This window comes from Procambarus clarkii, chromosome 1, assembly GCF_040958095.1.
Source record: "Procambarus clarkii isolate CNS0578487 chromosome 1, FALCON_Pclarkii_2.0, whole genome shotgun sequence".
Taxonomy (NCBI): Eukaryota; Metazoa; Arthropoda; class Malacostraca; order Decapoda; family Cambaridae; genus Procambarus; species Procambarus clarkii.
Genome location: NC_091150.1, coordinates 23983811 through 24010502, shown reverse-complemented (window position 1 = coordinate 24010502; position 26692 = coordinate 23983811). Strand labels below are relative to the sequence as shown.

The following is a 26692-nucleotide window of genomic DNA, read 5'->3' as shown; positions in this document are numbered from 1 at the left end:
GTGATATGGTAGTCACAAGGGTGATGTGGTAGTCACAAGGGTGGTGTGGTAGTCACAAGGGTGATGTGGTAGTCACAAGGGTGATGTGGTAGTCACAAGGGTGATGTAGCAGTCACAAGGGTGGTGTGGTAGTCACAAGGGTGATGTGGTAGTCACAAGGGTGATGTGGTAGTCACAAGGGTGATGTAGCAGCCACAAGGGTGGTGTGGTAGTCACAAGGGTGATGTGGTAGTCACAAGGGTGATGTGGTAGTCACAAGGGTGGTGTGGTAGTCACAAGGGTGATATGGTAGTCACAAGGGTGATGTGGTAGTCACAAGGGTGATGTGGTAGTCACAAGGGTGATGTGGTAGTCACAAGGGTGATGTAGCAGTCACAAGGGTGGTGTGGTAGTCACAAGGGTGATGTGGTAGTCACAAGGGTGATGTAGCAGTCACAAGGGTGGTGTGGTAGTCACAAGGGTGATGTGGTAGTCACAAGGGTGATGTGGTAGTCACAAGGGTGATGTAGCAGCCACAAGGGTGGTGTGGTAGTCACAAGGGTGATGTGGTAGTCACAAGGGTGATGTGGTAGTCACAAGGGTGGTGTGGTAGTCACAAGGGTGATATGGTAGTCACAAGGGTGATGTGGTAGTCACAAGGGTGATGTGGTAGTCACAAGGGTGATGTGGTAGTCACAAGGGTGATGTAGCAGTCACAAGGGTGGTGTGGTAGTCACAAGGGTGATGTGGTAGTCACAAGGGTGATGTGGTAGTCACAAGGGTGATGTGGTAGTCACAAGGGTGGTGTGGTAGTCACAAGGGTGATGTAGTAGTCACAAGGGTGGTGTGGTAGTCACAAGGGTGGTGTGGTAGTCACAAGGGTGGTGTGGTAGTCACAAGGGTGGTGTGGTAGTCACAAGGGTGGTGTGGTAGTCACAAGGGTGGTGTGGTAGTCACAAGGGTGATGTGGTAGTCACAAGGGTGATGTAGCAGTCACAAGGGTGGTGTGGTAGTCACAAGGGTGGTGTGGTAGTCACAAGGGTGATGTAGTAGTCACAAGGGTGGTGTGGTAGTCACAAGGGTGATGTAGTAGTCACAAGGGTGGTGTGGTAGTCACAAGGGTGGTGTGGTAGTCACAAGGGTGGTGTGGTAGTCACAAGGGTGGTGTGGTAGTCACAAGGGTGGTGTGGTAGTCACAAGGGTGGTGTGGTAGTCACAAGGGTGATGTGGTAGTCACAAGGGTGCTGTGGTAGTCACAAGGGTGGTGTGGTAGTCACAAGGGTGATGTGGTAGTCACAAGGGTGATGTGGTAGTCACAAGGGTGATGTAGCAGTCACAAGGGTGATGTGGTAGTCACAAGGGTGGTGTGGCAATCACAAGGGTGATGTGGTAGTCACAAGGGTGATGTAGCAGTCACAAGGGTGATGTGGTAGTCACAAGGGTGATGTGGTAGTCACAAGGGTGGTGTGGCAATCACAAGGGTGATGTAGCAGTCACAAGGGTGATGTGGTAGTCACAAGGGTGGTGTGGTAGTCACAAGGGTGATGTAGCAGTCACAAAGGTGATGTGGTAGTCACAAGGGTGATGTAGCAGTCACAAGGGTGATGTGGTAGTCACAAGGGTGATGTAGCAGTCACAAGGGTGATGTAGCAGTCACAAGGGTGGTGTGGTAGTCACAAGGGTGATGTGGTAGTCACAAGGGTGATGTGGTAGTCACAAGGGTGATGTAGCAGTCACAAGGGTGATGTGGTAGTCACAAGGGTGATGTAGCAGTCACAAGGGTGATGTGGTAGTCACAAGGGTGATGTGGTAGTCACAAGGGTGATGTGGTAGTCACAAGGGTGATGTAGTAGTCACAAGGGTGGTGTGGTACTCACAAGGGTGATGTGGTAGTCACAAGGGTGATGTGGTAGTCACAAGGGTGATGTGGTAGTCACAAGGGTGATGTGGTAGTCACAAGGGTGGTGTGGTTGTCACAAGGGTGGTGTGGTAGTCACAAGGGTGATGTAGCAGTCACAAGGGTGATGTGGTAGTCACAAGGGTGATGTGGTAGTCACAAGGGTGATGTGGTAGTCACAAGGGTGATGTAGTACTCACAAGGGTGGTGTGGTAGTCACAAGGGTGATGTGGTAGTCACAAGGGTGATGTGGTAGTCACAAGGGTGGTGTAGCAGTCACAAGGGTGGTGTGGTAGTCACAAGGGTGATGTGGTAGTCACAAGGGTGGTGTGGTAGTCACAAGGGTGATGTGGTAGTCACAAGGGTGATGTGGTAGTCACAAGGGTGATGTGGTAGTCACAAGGGTGGTGTGGTAGTCACAAGGGTGATGTAGCAGTCACAAGGGTGATGTAGTAGTCACAAGGGTGGTGTGGTAGTCACAAGGGTGGTGTGGCAATCACAAGGGTGATGTGGTAGTCACAAGGGTGATGTAGCAGTCACAAGGGTGATGTGGTAGTCACAAGGGTGGTGTGGTAGTCACAAGGGTGATGTAGCAGTCACAAGGGTGATGTGGTAGTCACAAGGGTGGTGTGGCAATCACAAGGGTGATGTGGTAGTCACAAGGGTGATGTAGCAGTCACAAGGGTGATGTGGTAGTCACAAGGGTGGTGTGGCAATCACAAGGGTGATGTAGCAGTCACAAGGGTGGTGTAGCAGTCACAAGGGTGATGTAGCAGTCACAAGGGTGATGTGGTAGTCACAAGGGTGGTGTGGTAGTCACAAGGGTGATGTGGCAGTCACAAGGGTGATGTAGCAGTCACAAGGGTGATGTGGTAGTCACAAGGGTGATGTGGTAGTCACAAGGGTGATGTGGTAGTCACAAGGGTGATGTGGTAGTCACAAGGGTGATGTAGCAGTCACAAGGGTGGTGTGGTAGTCACAAGGGTGATGTGGTAGTCACAAGGGTGATGTAGCAGTCACAAGGGTGGTGTGGTAGTCACAAGGGTGATGTGGTAGTCACAAGGGTGATGTAGCAGTCACATGGGTGGTGTGGTAGTCACAAGGGTGATGTGGTAGTCACAAGGGTGATGTGGTAGTCACAAGGGTGATGTAGCAGTCACAAGGGTGGTGTGGTAGTCACAAGGGTGATGTGGTAGTCACAAGGGTGATGTAGCAGTCACAAGGGTGGTGTGGTAGTCACAAGGGTGATGTGGTAGTCACAAGGGTGGTGTGGTAGTCACAAGGGTGATGTAGTAGTCACAAGGGTGATGTGGTAGTCACAAGGGTGATGTGGTAGTCACAAGGGTGATGTAGTAGTCACAAGGGTGATGTAGTAGTCACAAGGGTGATGTGGTAGTCACAAGGGTGATGTAGCAGTCACAAGGGTGATGAGGTAGTCACAAGGGTGGTGTGGTAGTCACAAGGGTGATGTGGTAGTCACAAGGGTGATGTGGTAGTCACAAGGGTGATGTGGTAGTCACAAGGGTGATGTAGTAGTCACAAGGGTGATGTGGTAGTCACAAGGGTGATACAGCAGTGACAATGTACATGACACCAGTGTGAGAGGTGGACAGACTGCCACGACCGTGACAGTCGAGGCTTAACGAGGCTTCCTAATCACTTCAGAAGCCCTTGGAGGACCCGGCCTTGTTAGCCACCACAGTGGTTCCCGCCCAGCCATAACTCACTTGAAAACTCTGTGACCCCACCAGGGTTCGAACCTGCATTGCCAGGGCACACATCCCCTGGCGTGCTCCATAACCACGTCGCCAGCGATGGTCTGTAATGATGCAGCGGGAATTGATCGAAATGGTGAGTGAACATTTTGTACCACGAACGTTGCCGGGTAATAGTTAGTCACGGAGCTTAGTTATTGGGCTCCAGGACTAGCCAGGCCTCGTAGGCAATTGCTATGGCAGTTTGAACTCAGCTGTGGCAGGGCACAGCTGTGGCAGGACACAGCTGTGGCAGGACACAGCTGTGGCAGGGCACAGCTGTGGCAGGACACAGCTGTGGGTGGACACAGCTGTGGCAGGACACAGCTGTGACAGGACACAGCTGTGGCAGGGCACAGCTGTGGCAGGGCACAGCTGTGGCAGGACACAGCTGTGGCAGGACACAGCTGTGGCAGGGCACAGCTGTGGCAGGACACAGCTGTGGCAGGACACAGCTGTGGCAGGACACAGCTGTGGCAGGACACAGCTGTGGCAGGACACAGCTGTGGCAGGGCACAGCTGTGGCAGGACACAGCTGTGGCAGGACACAGCTGTGGCAGGACACAGCTGTGGCAGGACACAGAACACAGAACACAGCTATGGCAGAACAGGGCGTGGAGAAATTATAGAAATAACAGGACAATTGAGAACAGAGAAAAATATCAGAGAACCAGGAATGTGTATGTCAGGGTGAGGAGAGAGGCAGAGCAACAATACGAAAATGACATCGCAAGCCAGGCAAAGACTCAGCCTAAGTTGCTGCATAGCCACACCAGGAGAAAAACAACAGTGAGGGAACAGGTAATGAAACTGAGGATAGGGGCAGACAGATTCACTACAAACGACAAAGAGTGTACGAGGAACTCAATAGGAAATTCCAGGAGGTCTTCACATTAGAACAATGAGAAGTTCCAGTGATAAGAGCGCGATTAGTTAATCAGGCACCACAAGAGGATTTCTGGATTACCAGTGGGGGAGGTAAGGAAGCTCTTGTTAGAGTTGGATGTGACAAAGGCTATAGGTCCAGATGGAATCTCACCTTGGATACTAAAGGAAGGAGCAGAAGCGCTGTGCCTGCCACTCTCCATAGTATATAACAAATCACTGGTAACAGATGAACTACCAAAAATATGGAAGACTGGAAACGTAGTCCCAATATACAAGAAAGGGGATAGACAGGAGGCACTGAACTACAGGCCAGTGTCCCTAACCTGCATACCATGCAAGCTGATGGAGAAAATTGTGCAAAAAAAAAATAGTGGAACATCTGGAGCGATAGAACTTTGAAACACAGCATCAACATGGGTTCAGAGATGGCAAGTCCTGCTTCACAGGCTTAATTGAGTTCTACGACCAGGCAACAAAATCAGGCAAGAAAGAGAATGGTGGGCAGACTGTATTTTTGTATTGTCAGAAAGCCTTTGACACAGTACCACACAAGAGGCTAGCGCACAAGCTGGAGATGCAGGAAGAGTGAACGGGAAGGTACTCCATTGGATAAGGGAGTACCTAAGCAACAGAAGACAGTGAGTCACTGTGAGAGGTGAGGTCTCAGATTAGCGAGATGTCACCAGTGGGGTCCCAGTGGGATCAGTCCTGTTCCTGATATATGTAAATGATCTCCCAGAGGGAATAGACTGGTTCGTCACATTGTTTGCTGATGATGCAACAATCATGAGGAGGATTAAGACGGAGGAAGGTAGTAGGAGGCTACAAGATGACTTAGACAGACTGAATGAATAGTCCAACAAATGGCTACTAAAATTCAACCCGAGTAAATGTAAGATAATGAAACTAGACAGTGGGAACAGGAGGCCAGACACAGGATACCAAATGGGAGAGGAAGACCTTCATGAAACGGACAGAGAGAAAGATCTAGGAATTGATATCACACCAAACCTGTCTCCTGAAGCCCACATCAAAAGAATAACATTGGCGGCGTATGCGAGGCTGGCTAACATCAGAACTGCCTTCAGGAGCCTATATAACCAATCATTCAGAACTTTGTATATCACATATGTAAGACCAATCCTGGAGTATGCAGCCCCAGCATGGAGCCCGTACCTTGTCAAGCACAAGACGAAGCTGGAAAAAGTTCAGAGGTATGCCACTAGACTAGTCCCAGAACTAAGAGGCATGAGTTACAAGGAAAGGCTACGTGAAATGCACCTCATGACACTGGAAGGCAAAAGAGTAAGGGGGAGACATGATCACTACCTACAAAATTCTCAAAACAATTTACATGGTAGATAAAGATAAACAGCTTAACACAGGTGGGACGCGAACAAGGGGACACAGGTGGAAACTGAGTGCCCAAATGAGCCACTGAGATGCTAGAAAGAACTTTTTCAGTGTCAGAGACGTTAACAGGTGGAATGCATTAGGCAGTGATGTGGTGGAGGCTGACTCCATACACAGTTTCAAGTGTAGATATGATAGAGCCCAGTAGGCTCAGGAACCTGTACACCAGTTGATTGACAGTTGAGAGGCGGGACCAAAGAGCCAAAGCTCAACCCCCGCAAGCACAATTAGGTGAGTACAGCTATGACAGAACACAGCTATGATAGAACACAGCTATGACAGAACACAGCTATGACAGAACACAGCTATGACAGAACACAGCTATGACAGAACACAGCTATGACAGGACACAGCTATGACAGAACACAGCTATGACAGGACACAGCTATAACAGAACACAGCTATAACAGAACACAGCTATGACAGAACACAGCTATGACAGAACACAACTATGACAGAACACAACTATGAGAGAACACAGCTATAACAGAACACAGCTATAACAGAACACAGCTATAACAGAACACAGCTATAACAGAACACAGCTATGACAGAACACAGCTATGACAGAACACAGCTATAACAGAACACAACTATAACAGAACACAGCTATAACAGAACACAGCTATAACAGAACACAGCTATGACAGAACACAACTATGACAGAACACAGCTATAACAGAACACAGCTATAACAGAACACAGCTATGACAGAATACAGCTATGACAGGACACAGCTATGACAGAACACAGCTATAACAGAACACAACTATGACAGAACACAGCTATAACAGAACACAGCTATAACAGAACACAGCTATGACAGAACACAGCTATGACAGAACACAACTATGACAGAACACAACTATGACAGAACACAGCTATAACAGAACACAACTATAACAGAACACAGCTATAACAGAACACAACTATAACAGAACACAGCTATAACAGAACACAGCTATGACAGAACACAACTATGAGAGAACACAGCTATAACAGAACACAGCTATAACAGAACACAGCTATAACAGAACACAGCTATAACAGAACACAGCTATGACAGAACACAGCTATGACAGAACACAGCTATGACAGAACACAGCTATGACAGAACACAACTATAACAGAACACAGCTATAACAGAACACAGCTATAACAGAACATAGCTATAACAGAACACAGCTATAACAGAACTTTCTACCTTCGTTCGCACTCAACACGTGTTCACTAACAGGCTAGAGTCTGCCGGGTGATGTGGCAATGACAACAAAACAGGAACTATTTAACCCAATTGAGTGAAATTCACTTGAAACATAATCCTTACTCATGGGAGAATGTAAGATATGGAGAGTTTGGTAACTAATTGTATCTAAAATAAACATTAAATGACTCGACCCGAAGCAATTGGTTAGGTTTGGCTTGTTCAGTAATGTTGACAATTTAGAACATTATATTGTTATAAATTTTACATAAATGTTTACATAAATTTTAATGTTGAGCTCAGATCCAGGTTATGTTATGGAGAGTTAGGTTGTGTTGGTGGGTTGTAATGTATGGACATAGCGAGAAACAACACTTTCCTGAGAATATTCGATATTAAGCCACAGACCCTGGTGTGAAAACAGGCTGCAACAGGCTATATAGTGTCATGAATATGGTCAACTGTGTTGTGTTGGATATGATAAATAGCTGAACTGCTCTATCCAAAATTTTTCCCCCAAAAAATTTGTAATGTTCAAAGTGCCTGAGGAATAGGTTAGGTTAGGTTAGGTTAGGTTAGGTTAGGCTAGGTTTAGGTTAGGTTAGGTTAGGTTAGGTTAGGTTAGGTTAGGTTTAGGTTAGGTTACGTTACGTTACGTTAGGTTAGGTTAGGTTAGGTTAGGTTTAGGTTAGGTTAGGTTAGGTTAGGTTAGGTTAGGTTAGGTTAGGTTTAGGTTAGGTTAGGTTAGGTTAGGTTAGGTTAGGTTAGGTTAGGTTTAGGTTAGGTTAGGTTAGGTTAGGTTAGGTTAGGTTAGGTTAGGTTAGGTTAGTTTAGGTTAGGTTTAGGTTAGGTTAGGTTAGGTTAGGTTAGGTTAGGTTAGGTTTAGGTTAGGTTAGGTTAGGTTAGGTTAGGTTAGGTTAGGTTTAGGTTAGGTTAGGTTAGGTTAGGTTAGGTTAGGTTTAGGTTAGGTTAGGTTAGGTTTAGGGTAGGTTAGGTTAGGTTAGGTTAGGTTTAGGTTAGGTTAGGTTAGGTTAGGTTAGGTTAGGTTAGGTTAGGTTTAGGTTAGGTTAGGTTAGGGTAGGTTAGGTTAGGTTAGGTTAGGTTGGGTTAGGTTGGGTTAGGGTGGTTAGGTTAGGTTATGTTAGCTAGGTTAGGTTACGTTACTTTAGTTAGGTTAGGTTAGGTTAGGTTACATTATGTTACGTTAGTTAGGTAAGGTAAGGTTAGTTTAGGTTAGATTATGTTACGTTAATTAGGTTAGGTTAGGTTAGTTAGGTTAGGTTAGTTTAGTTAGGTTAGGTTAGGCTAGGTTAGGTTAGGTTAGGCTAGGTTAGGTTAGGTTAGGTTAGGTTAGGTTAGGCTAGGTTAGGCTAGGTTAGGTTAGGTTAGGTTAGGTTAGGCTAGGCTAGGTTAGGTTAGGTTAGGTTAGGTTAGGCTAGGTTAGGTGAGATTAGGCTAGGTTAGGCTAGGTTAGGTTAGGTTAGGCTAGGTTAGGATAGGTTAGGTTAGGTAAGGTTAGGCTAGGTTAGGATAGGTTAGGTTAGGTTAGGCTAGGTTAGGTTAGGTAAGGTTAGGTTAGGTTAGGTTAGGTTAGGTTAGGATAGGTTAGGTTAGGTTAGGGTAGTTTAGTTTAGTTAAATTTAGGTTAGTTTAGGTTAGGTTAGGTTAGTTTAGGTTAGGTTAGGTTAGGTTAGGTTAGGTTAGTTTAGGTTAGGTTAGGTTAGGTTAGGTTAGGTTAGGATAGGTTAGGTTAGGTTAGTTTAGGTTAGTTTAGGTTAGGTTAGGTTAAGTTAGTTTAGGTTAGATTGATTGCAATAAGTTACGTTATTCATGTAGGAAGTCTGAAAAAAGCACTTTGTATACATGTAGAATGATAAAATATTATGAAGCATTGAGAATATAAACATACATTTACATATCTTGAGGTTATCTTGAGGTTATCTTGAGATGATTTTGGGGCTTTAGTGTCCCCGCGGCCCGGTCCTCGACCAGGCCTCCACCCCCAGGAAGCAGCCCGTGACAGCTGACTAACACCCAGGTACCTATTTTACTGCTAGGTAACAGGGGCATAGGGTGAAATAAACTCTGCCCATTGTTTCTCGCCGGCGCCTGGGATCGAACCCAGGACCACAGGATCACAAGTCCCGCGTGCTGTCCGCTCGGCCGACCGGCTCCCTTATGTCTGAATTTAACATATAGAAATGAACACATTTAAGATGTAAAATTACACCATTAACATAAATAAATTAAAAAAAAAATGTGTTGAAGCTGTCACATTAACAAGTAACATTAGCAGTGCATGCAGCAAATTAGAGATCACCTGATTGATCACAGTGTATGATCACCTGATTGATCACAGTGTGGGATCACCTGATTGATTAGAGTGTGGGATCACCTGATTGATCGCAGTGTGGGATCACCTGATTGATCACAGTGTGGGATCACCTGATTGATTAGAGTGTAGGATCACCTGATTGATCACAGTGTAGGATCACCTGATTGATTAGAGTGTAGGATCACCTGATTGATCACAGTGTATGATCACCTGATTGATCACAGTGTAGGATCACCTGATTGATCAGTGTGGGATCACCTGATTGATCGCAGTGTGGGATCACCTGATTGATCACAGTGTGGGATCACCTGATTGATCGCAGTGTAGGATCACCTGATTGATCACAGTGTGGAATCACTTGATTGATCGCAGTGTGGGATCACCTGATTGATCACAGTGTAGGATCACCCGATTGATTAGAGTGTAGGATCACCTGATTGATTAGAGTGTAGGATCACCTGATTGATCACAGTGTAGGATCACCCGATTGATCACAGTGTAGGATCACCCGATTGATTAGAGTGTAGGATCACCTGATTGATCACAGTGTATGATCACTTGATTGATCACAGTGTATGATCACTTGATTGATCACAGTGTAGGATCACCTGATTGATTAGAGTGTAGGATCACCTGATTGATCACAGTGTATGATCACCTGATTGATTAGAGTGTAGGATCACCCGATTGATCACAGTGTGGGATCACCTGATTGATCGCAGTGTGGGATCACCTGATTGATCACAGTGTATGATCACTTGATTGATCACAGTGTAGGATCACCTGATTGATTAGAGTGTAGGATCACCTGATTGATCACAGTGTATGATCACCTGATTGATTAGAGTGTAGGATCACCCGATTGATCACAGTGTGGGATCACCTGATTGATCGCAGTGTGGGATCACCTGATTGATCGCAGTGTAGGATCACCTGATTGATCACAGTGTGGAATCACTTGATTGATCGCAGTGTGGGATCACCTGATTGATCACAGTGTAGGATCACCCGATTGATTAGAGTGTAGGATCACCTGATTGATCACAGTGTAGGATCACCCGATTGATTAGAGTGTAGGATCACCCGATTGATTAGAGTGTAGGATCACCTGATTGATCACAGTGTAGGATCACCCGATTGATCACAGTGTAGGATCACCCGATTGATTAGAGTGTAGGATCACCTGATTGATCACAGTGTAGGATCACCTGATTGATCACAGTGTATGATCAAATGATTGATCACAGTGTGGGATCACCTGATTGATCGCAGTGTAGGATCACCTGCTTGATCATAGTGTGGGATCACCTGATTGATCACAGTGCAGGATCACCTGATTGATCACAGTGTGGGACCACCTGATTGATCACAGTGCAGGATCACCCGATTGATCACAGTGTAGGATCACCTGATTGATCATATTGTAGGATCACCCGATTGATCACAGTGTAGGATCACCCGATTGATTAGAGTGTAGGATCACCTGATTGATCACAGTGTAAGGATCACCTGATTGATCATAGTGTGGGATCACCTGATTGATCACAGTGTAGGATCACCTGATTGATCACAGTGTGGGACCACCTGATTGATCACAGTGTGGGACCACCTGATTGATCATAGTGTAGGATCACCTGATTGATCACAGTGTATGATCACCCGATTGATCACAGTGTAGGATCACCCGATTGATTAGAGTGTAGGATCACCTGATTGATCACAGTGTAGGATCACCTGATTGATCACAGTGTGGGATCACTTGATTGATCGCAGTGTGGAATCACCTGATTGATCACAGTGTATGATCACCCGATTGATCACAGTGTAGGATCACCCGATTGATTAGAGTGTAGGATCACCTGATTGATCACAGTGTAGGATCACCTGATTGATCACAGTGTGGGATCACTTGATTGATCGCAGTGTGGGATCACCTGATTGATCACAGTGTAAGATCACCTGATTGATCATACTGTAGGATCACCCGATTGATCACAGTGTAGGATCACCCGATTGATTAGAGTGTAGGATCACCTGATTGATCACAGTGAAGGACCACCCGATTGATCACAGTGTAGGTTCACCTGATTGATCACAGTGTGGGATCACCTGATTGATCACAGTGTAGGATCACCTGATTGATCACAGTGTAGGATCACCTGATTGATCACTGTGTAGGATCACCTGATTGATCACTGTGTAGGATAACCTGATTGATCACAGTGTGGGATCACCTGGTTGATCACAGTGTGGGGATCACCTGATTGATCACAGTGTAGGATCTGATTGATCACAGTGAAGGATCACCTGATTGATCACAGTGTAGGATCACCCGATTGATCACAGTGTAGGATCACCCGATTGATCACAGTGTAGGATCACCTGATTGATCACAGTGTAGGATCACCTGATTGATCACAGTGTAGGATCACCTGATTGATCACTTTATTAATCACAGTTTAGGATCACCTGATTAATCACAGTGTGGGATCACCTGATTGATCACAGTTTAAGATCACTTGATTGATCACAGTGTAGGATCACCTGATTGATCACAGTGTAGGTTCACCTGATTGATCACAGAGTAGGATCACCTGATTGATCACAGTGTGGGATCACCTGATTGATCACAGTTTAAGATCACTTGATTGATCACAATGCAAGATCACCTGATCGATCACAGTGTAGGATCACCTGATTGATCACAGTTTAAGATCACCTGATTGATCACAGTTTGGGATCACCTGATTGATCACAGTGTAGGATCACCTGATTGATCACAGTGTAGGATCACCTGATTGATCACAGTGTGGGATCACCTGATTGATCACAGTGTAGGATCACCTGCAATGGATGAGGTGGTTGGGTTAACAATGATATGTGAGTTACAAGCATAGGAGGAATATAGTGACATGTTTTATTAGCTACAAGTATTAAATATTATGCATGATCTGCCTGTATGTATGTATGTATGTATGTATGTATGTATGTATGTATGTATGTATGTATGTATATGTATGTATGTATGTATGTATGTATGTATGTATGTATGTGTGTTTATACACCTATTTCTGCCTGCAGGATCGAGCATTGAGTCTTAAATCCCGCCTTTCTAGCCATAGGTTGTTTATAGGAATGACTCCGGTCCTATTTACCTATAATGTCTAGTTTTAAAATTATGAATAGAGTTTGTTCCTCAGCAAACTTTAATAGGCATTAAAGTTTAGTAGCCATTAAAGTCTGTTAGGCGCCGTCCAAGGGGCCTGACAGCTGAGTGGACAGCGCTTCGGATTCGTAGTCCTGAGGTTCCGGGTTCGATCCCCGGTGGAGACGGAGGCAAATGAGCAAAACGCTTCTTTCACCCTGATGCCCCTGTTACCTAGCAGTAAATAGGTACCTAGCAGTAAGACAGCTCCTACGGGCTGCTTCCTGGGGGGGGGGTGTAACAAAAAGGAGGCCTGGTCACCGACCGGGCCGCGGAACGCTAAGCCCCGAAATCATCTCAAGATAACCACAACCTGATCCTTAAGTTTGTTCCATTTGTCTACTACTCTAACGCTAAAAGAAAATGTCCTAACATCTTAATGACTCTTCTGCATTTCCAGCTTCCTCCCATGTCCCCTTGTTCTGTTAGTTTTCAGTGTAAATATTTCGTCTATTTCCACTCTGCCAATCCCCCTTGAGTGTTTTATATGTTCCTATCATATCCCTTCTCTCCTTTCTTTTTTCTAGTGTCGTAAGGTTCAGTTCCTTCAGGCGCTCTTCATATCCCATCCCTCGTAACTCTGGGACTACATGATGGCGCGGTATACTCTAAGGTTGGTCTCACGTAAGCAGTGTAGAGCGCCATAAAAGCCTCCTAATTGAGGTTTCTGAATGCTGTTCTAATTTTGGCCAGTGTAGAGTACGCTGCTGTCGATATCCTATTTATATGTGCCTCAGAAGTTAGATTAGGTGTTATGTCCGCTCCCAGGTCTCTTTCTCGAGTAATGTCAGGTAGGCTGTTCCCCTTCATTGTGTACTGTCCCTTTGGTCTCCTGTCACCTAATCCCATTTCCATAACTTTACATTTGCTCGTGTTGAACTCCAGTAGCCATTTCCCTGACCATCTCTGCAACCTGTTCAAGTTCTCTTGGAGGATCCTACAATCCTCATCTGTCACAACTCTTCTCATTAATTTTGCATCATCCGTGAACATTGACATATAGCATTCCATTCCTGTAAACATGTCTTTAACATATATTAGAAATAGAATTGGTCTCAGCACCGATCCTTGAGGTACTCCACTCGTTACTGTTCGCCAGTCTGACTTCTCGCCCCTTCCCATTACTCTCTGGCTCCTTCCAGTTTGGTAGTTCCTTACCCATGCTAGGGCCTTTCCGAATTACTCCCGCCTGCCTCTCAAGTTTGAATAGCAGTCTCCTGTGCATTATTGTATCAAAGGCTTTTTGGCAGTTCAGAAATATGCTGTCTGCCCAACCTTCTCTGTCCTGCCTTATCCTTGTTATTTTATCATAAAATTCCAAAAGGTTTGTTAGGCAAGATTTCCCTTTCCAGAACCCATGTTGATGTTTGTTTACAAACATAATGCTCTCCAGTTTCCAGATTCACGAAGCAGATACGCAAGCACTTACGAACCTGTACATCTTTTCTCAATCTTTGGCGGCTTTCTTTACAATTATTAAACAGTTAATGAGCTCCGAAGCTCCAGGAGGCTGTTTATAACAATAACAACAGTTGATTGATAAGTTTTTATGCTTTAAACTGTTTAATAAATGTAACCAAAGCCGTTAAAGATTAAGGAAAGATGTACAAGTTCGTAAGTATTTACGTAACTGCTTCGTGAATCCGACCCAGGAGTCAGATTCACGAAAGCACTTACGCAAACACTTACGAACCTGTACATCTTTTCCTCAATCTTTGGCGGCTTAGTTTCCAATTATTAAACAGTTAATGAGCTCTCTTGACCTCCTCTCTCGTAATTTCGAACTCTTCCAAGGCCGCCTGGTTTACTTCCCTTTCTCCTAGCACAGTGACCTCACTTTGTTCTATTGTGAAGACCTCCTGGAACCTCTTGTTGAGTTCTTCACACACCTCTCTGTCATTCTCTGTATACCTGTCCTCGCCTGTTCTAAGTTTCAATACCTGTTCTTTCACTGTTGTTTTCCTTCTGATGTGACTGTGGAGTAGCTTTGGTTCGGTCTTGGCTTTGTTTGCTATATCATTTTCATAACTTTTCTCTGCTTCTCTTCTCACCCTGACGTACTCATTCCTGGTTCTCTGGTATCTCTCTCTGCTTTCTGGTGTTCTGTTATTCCGGAACTTCCTCCACGCCCTTTTGTTCAGTTTCTTCGCTTCCATACATGCTCTATTATACCATGGATTCTTCTGTTGCTTCTCGGATTTTTCCCTTTGGGCCGGGATGAACCTGTTTACTGCCTCCTGACACTTTTGGGTAACATAGTCCATCATACCCTGTACAGACTTGTCTCTGAGGTCTGTGTCCCAAGGTATTTCACGTAGGAAACTTCTCATATGTTCATAATTCCCCTTTCGGTATGCCAGCCTTTTGATTCCTAGTTTTTTTTTGGGGGGGAGATAATTCCTAGCTCTACCAGGTACTCAAAGTTCAATACACTGTGGTCACTCATTCCCAAGGGCGCTTCCATCTTAACTTCCATTATATCCCACTCATTTAGGGTAAATATCAAATCAAGCATTGATGGTTCATCTTCTCCTCTCATTCTTGTTGGTTCTTTGATGTGCTGGCTTAGAAAGTTTCTTGTTGCCACGTTCAGCAGCTTAGCTCTCAATGTTTCTGGTCCTCCATGCGGGTCTCTGTTCTCCCAATTTATCTTTCCATGGTTGAAGTCTCCCATAATTAGTAGTTCAGATCCATTCCTGCTAGCAACAGAAGCTGCTTTTTCTATTATGTTAATGGTGGCCATGTTGTTTCTATCATATTCCTGTCTAGGTCTTTTGTCATTTAGTGGTGGATTATATACGACTACGACTATAATTTTTTCCCTCCATTTGTTATGGTACCAGCTATGTAGTCACTGAAACCTTCACAGCCCTGAATAACCATCTCCTCAAAATCCCAGCCTTTTCTTACCAGCAGAGCTACACCACCACCACCTCTTCCTTCCCTCTCTTTCCTCATAACATAATAGTCCTGTGGGAACACTGCGTTTGTTATCGTTTTCGTGATCTTTGTTTCTGTAAGGGCTATTATGTCTGGTTTTTCCTCTTGTACCCGTTCTTCAAGCTCATTTGCTTTATTTGTAATTCCATCTATGTTAGTGTACATTGTTTTGAGGCTCACTTTCTTCTGTCCCTTCTCAAATCGCCTCCTTGGTGAGTGTTCTGCTGGTGGGGGAGGCTGTTCCATGGGTGTGAGGACCTGTGAGGTGGATAACAGGGTCTCAGAGGATACTTGGATGAGGGGCAGGGGATCCAGTGAAGGGGGAGGGACAGGGAGGGTATGGGGTCAAAGGGGAGGGAGGACAGGAAGGAAAGGGGGGGAGGGAGGACTCGGCAGGAGGAGGGGAGGGGTAGAAGGGTGGGGATTGGGTGTGGGGGAGGGAGATTTGGCTGAACATTTGAGTGGGGGCAGGGAGGGTTTGGGGTAGGGGGGTTTTCTATGCAAAGGAGGGTGGCGGGGTTGTCCTCCCCTCTGGTGTTACTGGGTAGCTGGTTGTGGGTTCCCCCCTCGCCTCTGGGGGTGTTGTGTTGGGAGCTGTGACTTCCTGGTTTTCCCCTCTCACCCTGCACCTCTTCCTTGCTTCTGTCGCCACGGCAGAAGCATGTGTGTGTGTGTGTGTGCGTGTGTGTTTGCGTGTGTGTGTGTGTGTGTGTGTGTGTGTGTGTGTGTGTGTGTGTGTGTGTGTGTGTGTGTGTGTGTGTGTGTATGTATGTATGTATGTATGTATGTATGTATGTATGTATGTATGGATGTATGTATGTATGTATGTATGTATGTATGTATGTATGTATGTATGTATGTATGGATGTATGTATGTATGTATGAATGTATGTATGTGTCTATTTACTATTTGTATCTGCAGATTCGAGCTATTAGCTCTTGGACCCCGAGTTTCTAACCAATTTATTTATCCTCTATTATGTCTACTACATATATTTCTCTCTAACACACACACACACACACATAGGCAAGGAGGAAGCGCAGGGAGAGAGGAGCAAACCAAGAAATCACAGCCCCCAACACAACAGTCCCAGAGACAAGAGGGGAACCTACGACCAGCATCCCAGCAACACCAGAGGGGAGGGCAACACCTCCACCCCCCCCCCTCTGCATAGAAACCCTCCCTTTCCCTCACCCTACCTGCCCCCACCCAAATGCTCCCCCAACCCTCTCTACCCCCCACCCTATTCCGACCTTGTCACCCCTCCCCCATTCCCACCATTTTCCCCCCTCCCCCTTTCCCCTTGTCCCCCTCCCCCTTCATCCCATACTCTCCCTATCCCTCCTCCCCCCTCACCCAGTATCCTCCATGTCCCCCCTACCTCCTTACCCCACACCCTACCTGTCCCCCCCTTCCCTTCATCCCCCCCCCCCCCCTCCACCCCAGAATCTACTGTGACCCTGTTAACCACCTCACAAATCTTCACACCTATTGAACAGCTTCCTCCGTCAGCAGAACGCTCATTAAGAAGTGAACAAGAGAATGATCAGAAGAAAGTGAGCTTCAAGGCAATGTACACTAACATAGATGGGATTACGAATAAAGCAAATGAACTTGGAGAATGGGCACTAGAAGAAAACTCAGACATAATAGCACTCACAGAAACAAAGCTAACGAAAACCATAATAAATGGAGTGTTTCCAAAGGACTTCTATATAGTGAGGAAAACGAGAGAAGGAAATGGAGGTGGTGTAGCTTAGCTGATAAGAAAAGGCTGGAGTTTTGAAGAGATGGTTGTTCAGGGTTGTGAAGGTTTCAGTGACTACATAACAGGTACCATAGCAATTGGAGGATAAAAAATTATAGTAGTAGTCATATATAACCCCCCACCATATGACAGAAGACCCAGACAGGAATATGATAGAAACAATATGGCCACCATCAATATAATAGAGAGAGCAGCTTCTGTGGCTAGCAGGAACGGATCCAGACTACTAATAATGGGAGACTTCAACCACGGGAAGATAGATTGGGAGAACAGAGACCTACATGTAGGACCAGACACATGGAGAGCTAAGCTGCAGGACGTAGTAACAAGAAACCTTCTAAGTCAACACATCAAGGGACCGACAAGAAAGAGAGGAGAGGATGAACCAGCCTTGCTTGATCCGATATTCACCCTAAATGAGTCGGATATAAGGGAAGTTATGTTGGAAGCTCCCTTGGAAATGAGTGATCACAATGTATTGATCTTTGAGTACCTGGTTGAGCTAGGAATTATCTCCCCTCAAAAATGAACTGAGAAACAAAGGACTGGCGTACTGAAAGGGAAATTATGAGATGAGAAAATTCCTAGGGGAGGAGGCCTGAGAAGAAGAAGGAGAACACCGACGATCCGCGCCCGAGTAAACCAAGTAATCAGGAGAACACCAACGTAATGCTGTAAAGAACACCGTGACGAGAAGCCTCCTACAAGACACCAGCGAGCTCCCATGAGAACTCCACTTTACCACCAAACCACAGCATCAGCTGCAATTCTTACCCACGGTGGTTGGGCCACCGATCTTTCATCACCCCTCTTCACCTCGTCTCCAGTTCCTCGCTCAAGATTTCTGCATCCTCGCCCCTCTCTTCAACCCCCTGCTTGCCTGCTCTAGGGCCTTGAAACCGAAACCGAAACCATGGGACACAGAACTCACAACTAAGACCGTACAAGACATGATGGACTATGTCACCCAAAAGTGTCAGGAGGCAGTAAACAGGTTTATCCCGGCCCGACAGGAAAAAGCGAGAAGCGAAAAAAGAATCCGTAGTTTAATAGGGCATGTATGAAAACAAAGGAACTGAACAAAAAGGCGTGGAGGAACTTCCGAAATAAAGGACACCAGACAGTGGAGAGAGATACGAGAGAACCAGGAACGAGTATGTTAGTACAAGACGCGCAGCTGAGAAAAAGTATGAAAATGATATAGCTAATACAGCCAAGGCCGAACCAAAGCTACTACACAGTCACATCAGGAGGAAAACAACAGTGAAGGAACAGGTGATGAAACTTAGAACAGGTGAGGACAGGTACACAGAGAATGAGAAAGAGGTGTGTGATGAACTCGCCAAGAGGTTCCAGGAGGTCTTCACAATAGAACAAGGTGAGGTCATTGCGCTAGGAGAGGTGGCAGTAAACCAGGCGGCCTTGGAAGGGTTCGAAATTACTAGAGATGAGGTCAAGAGGCACCTGTTGAATCTGGACGTGAGAAAGGTTGTTGGCCCGGATGGAATCTCACCATAGGTATTGAAAGAGTGTGCAGGAGCACTTTGCTTGCCACTCTTAATAGTGTATAGTAGGTTACTGAAAACGGGAGACCTACTAGAAATATGGAAGACGGCTAAAGAACTCCCAAAATACAAAAAGGGTGACAGGCAAGAGGCACTGAACTACAGGCCAGTGTCCTTAACTTGTATACCATGCAAGGTGATGGAGAAGATCGCGAGAAAAAACCTGGTAACACATCTGGCGAGAACGGACTTCGTGACAACCAATCAACATGGGTTCAGGGAGGGTAAATCTTGCTTAACAGGCTTAATAGAATTCTGCGATCAGGTAACAAAGATTAAGCAAGAAAGAGAAGGATGGGCGGACTGCATTTTTTTTTGGATTGTCGGAATGCCTTTGACACAGTACCCCCAAAAAAGGTTGATGCATAAGCTGGAGAAACAGGCAGGAGTAACTGGTAGGACGCTCCAGTGGATAAGGGAGTACCTAAGCAATAGGAAGCAGAGAGTTACAGTGAGGGGTGAGACCTCACCCCTCACTTATTTGCTGATGACGCCCAAAATTATGAGAAGGATTAAGACAGAGGAGGACAGCTTGAGGCTTCAAGAACACCTAGACAAGCTGCAGGAATGGTCGAACAAAGGGTTGTTAGAGTTTATCCCAAGCAAATGCAATGTAATGAAGATATGTGTAGGGAGCAGGAGACCAGATACAAGGTATCATTTAGGAGATGAAATACTTCAAGAGTCTGAGAGAGAGAAAGACCTGGGGGTTGATATCACGCCAGACCTGTCCCCTGAAGCTCATATCAAGAGGATAACATCAGCGGCATATCTCAGGTTGACTAACATAAGAACGGCCTCTAAAAACTTGTGTAAGGAATCTTTCAGAACTTTGTCTACCACATATGTCAGACCAATCCTGGAGTATGTGGCTCCAGCATGGAGTCCATATCTAGTCAAGCATAAGACTAAACTGAAAAAGGTTCAAAGGTTTGCCACCAGACTAGTACCCGAACTGAGGGGTATGAGCTACGAGGAGAGACTTTGGAAATTAGGCCTCATGTCACTGAAAGACAGAAGAGTTAGAGGGGACATAATCACCACATACAAGTTTCTCAGATGAATTGATAGGGTAGACAAAGACAGGCTATTTACCTTAAAGGGGCAAACACACGAGGGGAAACAGGTGGAAATTGAGCGCTCAAATGAGCCATAGAAACGTTAGAAAAAAATTTTCAGTGTCAGAGAAGTAGACAAATGGAATGCATTAGGAAGTGATGTGGTGGAGGCTGACTCCATACACAGCTTCAAGTGTATATATGATAGAGCCCAATAGGCTCAGGAACCTGCACATTATTTGACTGACAGTTGAGAGGCGGGACCAAAGAGCCAGAGCTCAACCCCCGCAAGCACAACTAGGTAAGTACACACACACACACGTCCCTTGTACAGAGCATATGTAAGACAAATCCTGGAGTATGCGGCCCCAGCATGGAGCCCGTACCTTGTCAAGCACAAGACGAAGCTGGAAAAAGTTCAGAGCTATGCCACTAGGCTAGTCCCAGAACTAAGAGGCATGAGTTACGAGGAAAGGCTGCGGGAAATGCACCTCACGACACTGGAAGACAGAAGAGTAAGAGGAGACATGATCACTACCTACAAAATTCTCAGAGGAATTGACAGGGTAGATAAGGATAAATATTTTAACACGGGTGGTACACGAACAAGGGGACACAGGTGGAGACTGAGTACCTAAATGAGTAACAGAGACGTTAGAAAGAACTTTTTCAGTGTCAGAGTAGATAACAGGTGGAATGCATTAGGCAGTGATGTGGTGGAGACTGACTCCATACAAAGTTTCAAATGTAGATATGATAGAGCCCAGTAGGCGAAGGAATCTGTACATCAGTTGATTGACAGTTGAGAGGCGGGACCAAAGATCCAGAGATCAACCCCCGCAAGCACAATTAGGTGAGTACAATTAGGTGAGTACACACACACACACACACACACACACACACACACACACACACACACACACACACACACACACACACACACACACACACACACACACACACACACACACACACACACACACTGGCAAAAGTTAGAACATCATTGGAAACTGGAAAATGTTCAGAGGTTTGCAACAAGACTCGTCCCAGAGTTACGAGGGATGGGGGTATGAGGAGCCCCTGAGGGAACTGTGCCTTACGACACTAGGAAAGAAGAAAGGAGACGGGGAACATGATAGGAACGTATAAAATACTCAGAGGGATTGACAGAGTGGACATAGACGAAATGTTCACACGGAATAGTAACAGAACGAGAGGACATGGGGTGGAAGCTGGAAACTCAGATGAGTCACAGAGATGTTAGGAAGATTTCGTTTAGCGTGAGAGTAGTGGAAAAATATAATGCACTTCAGGAACAGGTTGTGGAAGCAAATACTATTCATAATTTTAAAACCAGGTATGATAGGGAAATGGGACCGCAGTCATTGCTGTAAACAACCGATGGTCGGAAGGCGGGATCCATGAGTTAATGCTCGATCCTGCATGCACAATTAGGTGAGTACACATACACACACACACACACACACATCCCCACGAAACATTATAGCCTCTGTTTAACGCAACAGTGAAATGTGTACTTGGTTGTAACAACGATTCTTCGCGGCGGGGGATCGTATTCCAGGGACTTGCCCGAAACGCTACGCGTACTAGTGGCTGTATAAGAATGTAACAACTCTTGTATATATCTCAAAAAAAAAAAAAAAAAAAAGCACCCCGTTGCAACTGTCTAACTCCCGGGTACCTATTGACTGTACTGTTAGGTGAACAGAGGCATGATGGTGAAAGAAACTCTGATTTTTTTTCCGCCATCCCCAGGGATCGAACCCGAGCCCTCAGGACTATGTATCCAGCGAACTGTTCACTCAGCCACCAGCGCTCTACATGTAAGTATGTATGTATGTATGTATGTATGTATGTATGTATTCACCTAGTTGTGTTTGCGGGGGTTGAGCTTTGCTCTTTCGGCCCGCCTCTCAACTGTCAATCAACTGTTTACTAACTACACTAACTACTTTTTTTTTTCCACACCCCACACACACACACACACACACCCCAGGAAGCAGCCCGTGATAGCTGACTAACTCCCAGGTACCTATTTACTGCTAGGTAACAGGGGCATTCAGGGTGAAAGAAACTTTGCCCATTTGTTTCTGCCTCGTGCGGGAATCGAACCCGCCCCTCAGAATTACGAGTCCTGCGCGCTATCCACCAGGCTACGAGGCCCCTCAATGTATGTATGTATGTATGTATGTATGTATGTATGTATGTATGTATGTATGTATGTATGTATGCATGTATGTATGTATGTATGTATGTATGTATGTATGTATGTATGTATGTATGTATGTATGTATGTATGTAAGACACTGTCTCTTTGACTGCCTGTATTTGTCTCTGACTACAAAATACATGAAGTAGTTAATAAAACTCATCAAAGCTCTGTGTTTTCATTCATGTTTTTCATCTCATTCATAGTTACGATGAATGGATATATAAATGAGGATAAAAATTGAATAAGTTCACAAATAAGTAAAAACAGTTTGGATACGGATTGTTGATTTATGGAGCAGGTTAAAGTGAAATAATAAAGTTTAATAAAGCTTTAATATTAAAAATTAATTAAACTTTAATAAAGTGTAATATTAAAGCTTAATAAAGTGTAATATTAAAACTTAATTAAACTTTAATAAAGTGTACTATTAAAGCTTAATAAAATGTAATATTAAAACTTAATCTTGTGTTTACTTAAACACCTGAATAAAGTGGTCATATATAAAAATGATTTTGGGTGATATAAATAGTAGGTATCCCTAATACCCTTTGGCAGTTTACTTAAATAACAGACAAATGAATGGGGTGCTTTTGAAAAATGCAGTGGGCTGAAGGAAGACTAAGATAGTAGAATAAGTAGACTCTGGTAGACTAAGTAGAGTAGACTCTAGTAGACTAAGTAGAGTAGACTCTGGTAGAGTAGACTCTGGTAGAGTAGACTCTGGTAGACTAAGTAGAGTAGACTAAGTAGACTAGACTCTGGTAGACTAAGTAGAGTAGACTAAGTAGAGTAGACTAAGTAGACTAGACTCTGGTAGACTAGACTCTGGTAGACTAAGTAGAGTAGACTAAGTAGACTAGACTCTGGTAGACTAGACTCTGGTAGACTAAGTAGAGTAGACTAAGTAGACTAGACTCTGGTAGACTAGACTCTGGTAGACTAAGTAGAGTAGACTAAGTAGACTAGACTCTGTTAGACTAGACTCTGGTAGACTAAGTAGAACAGACTCTGTTAGACTAGACTCTGGTAGACTAAGTAGAGTAGACTGGTAGACTAAGTAGACTAGACTCTGGTAGATTAAGGATTAACATCCATTGCTAAGGGACACAGCAAATATTTGTGGCCCAAAAAACAATTTTTGCCAAAGGGGACTAAAAAATAATGGACGCCAGGAGGAAATGTTCGTCAAGGATCGATAAGAGACTACGGCGGACTCGACCTTTGGCTTCTAAGGAGCACAAAAGGAGACTAAGACCGTCTCTCGGAGAAAACCAAAACTACCCGTCGCAGTCGTCTTTTATACTACTTCAACCACGGAAAGACACAGCAACTAGGATGCAACCATGGGAGACGCAGCAGCTAGGACGCTGCCATGCGACCACCTAGCAGCTAGGACGCAGCCATGCGAGCAACTAGGACGCAGCCATGCGAGCATCTAGCAGCTAGGACGCTGCCATGCGAGCCCCTAGCAGCTAGGATGCTGCCATGCGAGCACTTAGCAGCTAGGACGCTGCCATGCGAGCACCTAGCAGCTAGGATGCTGCCATGCGAGCACTTAGCAGCTAGGACGCTGCCATGCGACCACCTAGCAGCTAGGACGCTGCCATGCGACCACCTAGCAGCTAGGACGCAGCCATGCGAGCAACTAGCAGCTAGGACGCAGCCATGCGAGCCCCTAGCAGCTAGGATGCTGCCATGCGAGCACTTAGCAGCTAGGACGCTGCCATGCGACCACCTAGCAGCTAGGACGCTGCCATGCGAGCAGCAAGCATCTAGGACGCAGCCATGCGAGCAGCTAGGACGCAGCCATGCGAGCACCTAGCAGCTAGGACGCAGCCATGCGAGCACCTAGCAGCTAGGACGCAGCCATGCGAGCACCTAGCAGCTAGGACGCAGCCATGCGAGCACCTAGCAGCTAGGTCGCAGCCATGCGAGCACCTAGCAGCTAGGACGCAGCCATGCGAGCACCTAGCAGTTAGGACGCAGCCATGCGAGCAACTAGCAGCTTGGACGCTGCCATGCGAGCACCTAGCAGCTAGGACGCTGCCATGCGAGCACCTAGCAGCTAGGACGCTGCCATGCGAGCACCTTGCAGCTAGGACGCAGCCATGCGAGCACCTAGCAGCTAGGACGCAGCCATGCGAGCATCTAGCAGCTAGGACGCAGCCATGCGAGCACCTAGCAGCTAGGACGCTGCCATGCGAGCACCTAGCAGCTAGGACGCAGCCATGCGACCACCTAGCAGCTAGGACGCTGCCATGCGAGCACCTAGCAGCTAGGACGCAGCCATGCGAGCCCCTAGCAGCTAGGACGCTGCCATGCGAGCACCTAGCAGCTAGGACGCAGCCATGCGAGCAGCTAGGACGCAGCCATGCGAGCAGCTAGGACGCAGCCATGCGAGCACCTAGCAGCTAGGACGCAGCCATGCGAGCAGCTAGGACGCAGCCATGCGAGCACCTAGCAGCTAGGACGCAGCCATGCGAGCACCTAACAGCTAGGACGCAGCCATGCGAGCACCTAGCAGCTAGGACGCAGCCATGCGACCACCTAGCAGCTAGGACGCAGCCATGCGAGCACCTAGCAGCTAGGACGCAGCCATGCGAGCACCTAGCAGCTAGGACGCTGCCATGCGAGCACCTAGCAGCTAGGACGCAGCCATGCGACCACCTAGCAGCTAGGACGCTGCCATGCGAGCACCTAGCAGCTAGGACGCAGCCATGCGAGCCCCTAGCAGCTAGGACGCTGCCATGCGAGCACCTAGCAGCTAGGACGCAGCCATGCGAGCAGCTAGGACGCAGCCATGCGAGCAGCTAGGACGCAGCCATGCGAGCACCTAGCAGCTAGGACGCAGCCATGCGAGCAGCTAGGACGCAGCCATGCGAGCAGCTAGGACGCAGCCATGCGAGCACCTAGCAGCTAGGACGCAGCCATGCGAGCACCTAACAGCTAGGACGCAGCCATGCGAGCACCTAGCAGCTAGGACGCAGCCATGCGACCACCTAGCAGCTAGGACGCAGCCATGCGAGCACCTAGCAGCTAGGACGCAGCCATGCGAGCATCTAGCAGCTAGGACGCAGCCATGCGAGCAGCAAGCATCTAGGACGCAGCCATGCGAGCAGCTAGGACGCAGCCATGCAAGCACCTAGCAGCTAGGACGCAGCCATGCGAGCACCTAGCAGCTAGGACGCAGCCATGCAAGCACCTAGCAGCTAGGACGCAGCCATGCGAGCACCTAGCATCTAGGACGCAGCCATGCGAGCACCTAGCAGCTAGGACGCAGCCATGCGAGCACCTAGCAGCTAGGACGCAGCCATGCGAGCATCTAACATCTAGGACGCAGCCATGCAAGCACCTAGCAGCTAGGACGCAGCCATGCGAGCACCTAGCAGCTAGGGAGCAGCCATGCAAGCACCTAGCAGCTAGGACGCAGCCATGCAAGCACCTAGCAGCTAGGACGCAGCCATGCAAGCACCTAGCAGCTAGGACGCAGCCATGCAAGCACCTAGCAGCTAGGACGCAGCCATGCGAGCACCTAGCAGCTAGGACGCAGCCATGCAAGCACCTAGCAGCTAGGACGCAGCCATGCAAGCACCTAGCAGCTAGGACGCAGCCATGCAAGCACCTAGCAGCTAGGACGCAGCCATGCAAGCACCTAGCAGCTAGGACGCAGCCATGCAAGCACCTAGCAGCTAGGACGCAGCCATGCGAGCACCTAGCAGCTAGGACGCAGCCATGCAAGCACCTAGCAGCTAGGACGCAGCCATGCAAGCACCTAGCAGCTAGGACGCAGCCATGCAAGCACCTAGCAGCTAGGACGCAGCCATGCAAGCACCTAGCAGCTAGGACGCAGCCATGCGAGCACCTAGCAGCTAGGACGCAGCCATGCAAGCACCTAGCAGCTAGGACGCAGCCATGCAAGCACCTAGCAGCTAGGACGCAGCCATGCGAGCACCTAGCAGCTAGGACGCAGCCATGCAAGCACCTAGCAGCTAGGACGCAGCCATGCAAGCACCTAGCAGCTAGGACGCAGCCATGCAAGCACCTAGCAGCTAGGACGCAGCCATGCGAGCACCTAGCAGCTAGGACGCAGCCATGCAAGCACCTAGCAGCTAGGACGCAGCCATGCAAGCACCTAGCAGCTAGGACGCAGCCATGCAAGCACCTAGCAGCTAGGACGCAGCCATGCAAGCACCTAGCAGCTAGGACGCAGCCATGCGAGCACCTAGCAGCTAGGACGCAGCCATGCGAGCACCTAGCAGCTAGGACGCAGCCATGCAAGCACCTAGCAGCTAGGACGCAGCCATGCAAGCACCTAGCAGCTAGGACGCAGCCATGCGAGCATCTAGCAGCTAGGACGCAGCCATGCGAGCATCTAGCAGCTAGGACGCAGCCATGCGAGCATCTAGCAGCTAGGACGCAGCCATGCGAGCACCTAGCATCTAGGACGCAGCC

The 26692-nt window shown here is 47.0% G+C and overlaps 2 protein-coding genes across 2 annotated transcripts in view; one reads left to right on the top strand and one right to left on the bottom strand.

Annotated features, from left to right (window-relative positions):
• Positions 1-13698, bottom strand: part of Culd (CUB and LDLa domain) — a 109244-nt gene extending 95546 nt beyond the window's left edge. The window contains exon 1 of the mRNA XM_069321177.1: positions 13617-13698. Within this exon, the coding sequence (XP_069177278.1) occupies positions 13617-13698 (82 nt within the window). The remainder of the gene's footprint in view (positions 1-13616) is intronic.
• A 9944-nt stretch (positions 13699-23642) lies between these two features.
• On the top strand, positions 23643-24062 carry LOC138362701 (uncharacterized). Its single transcript, XM_069321169.1, has one exon. The coding sequence runs from the start codon at positions 23643-23645 to the stop codon at positions 24060-24062; it is 420 nt and encodes a 139-aa protein (XP_069177270.1).
• The last annotated feature ends 2630 nt before the right edge of the window (positions 24063-26692 follow it).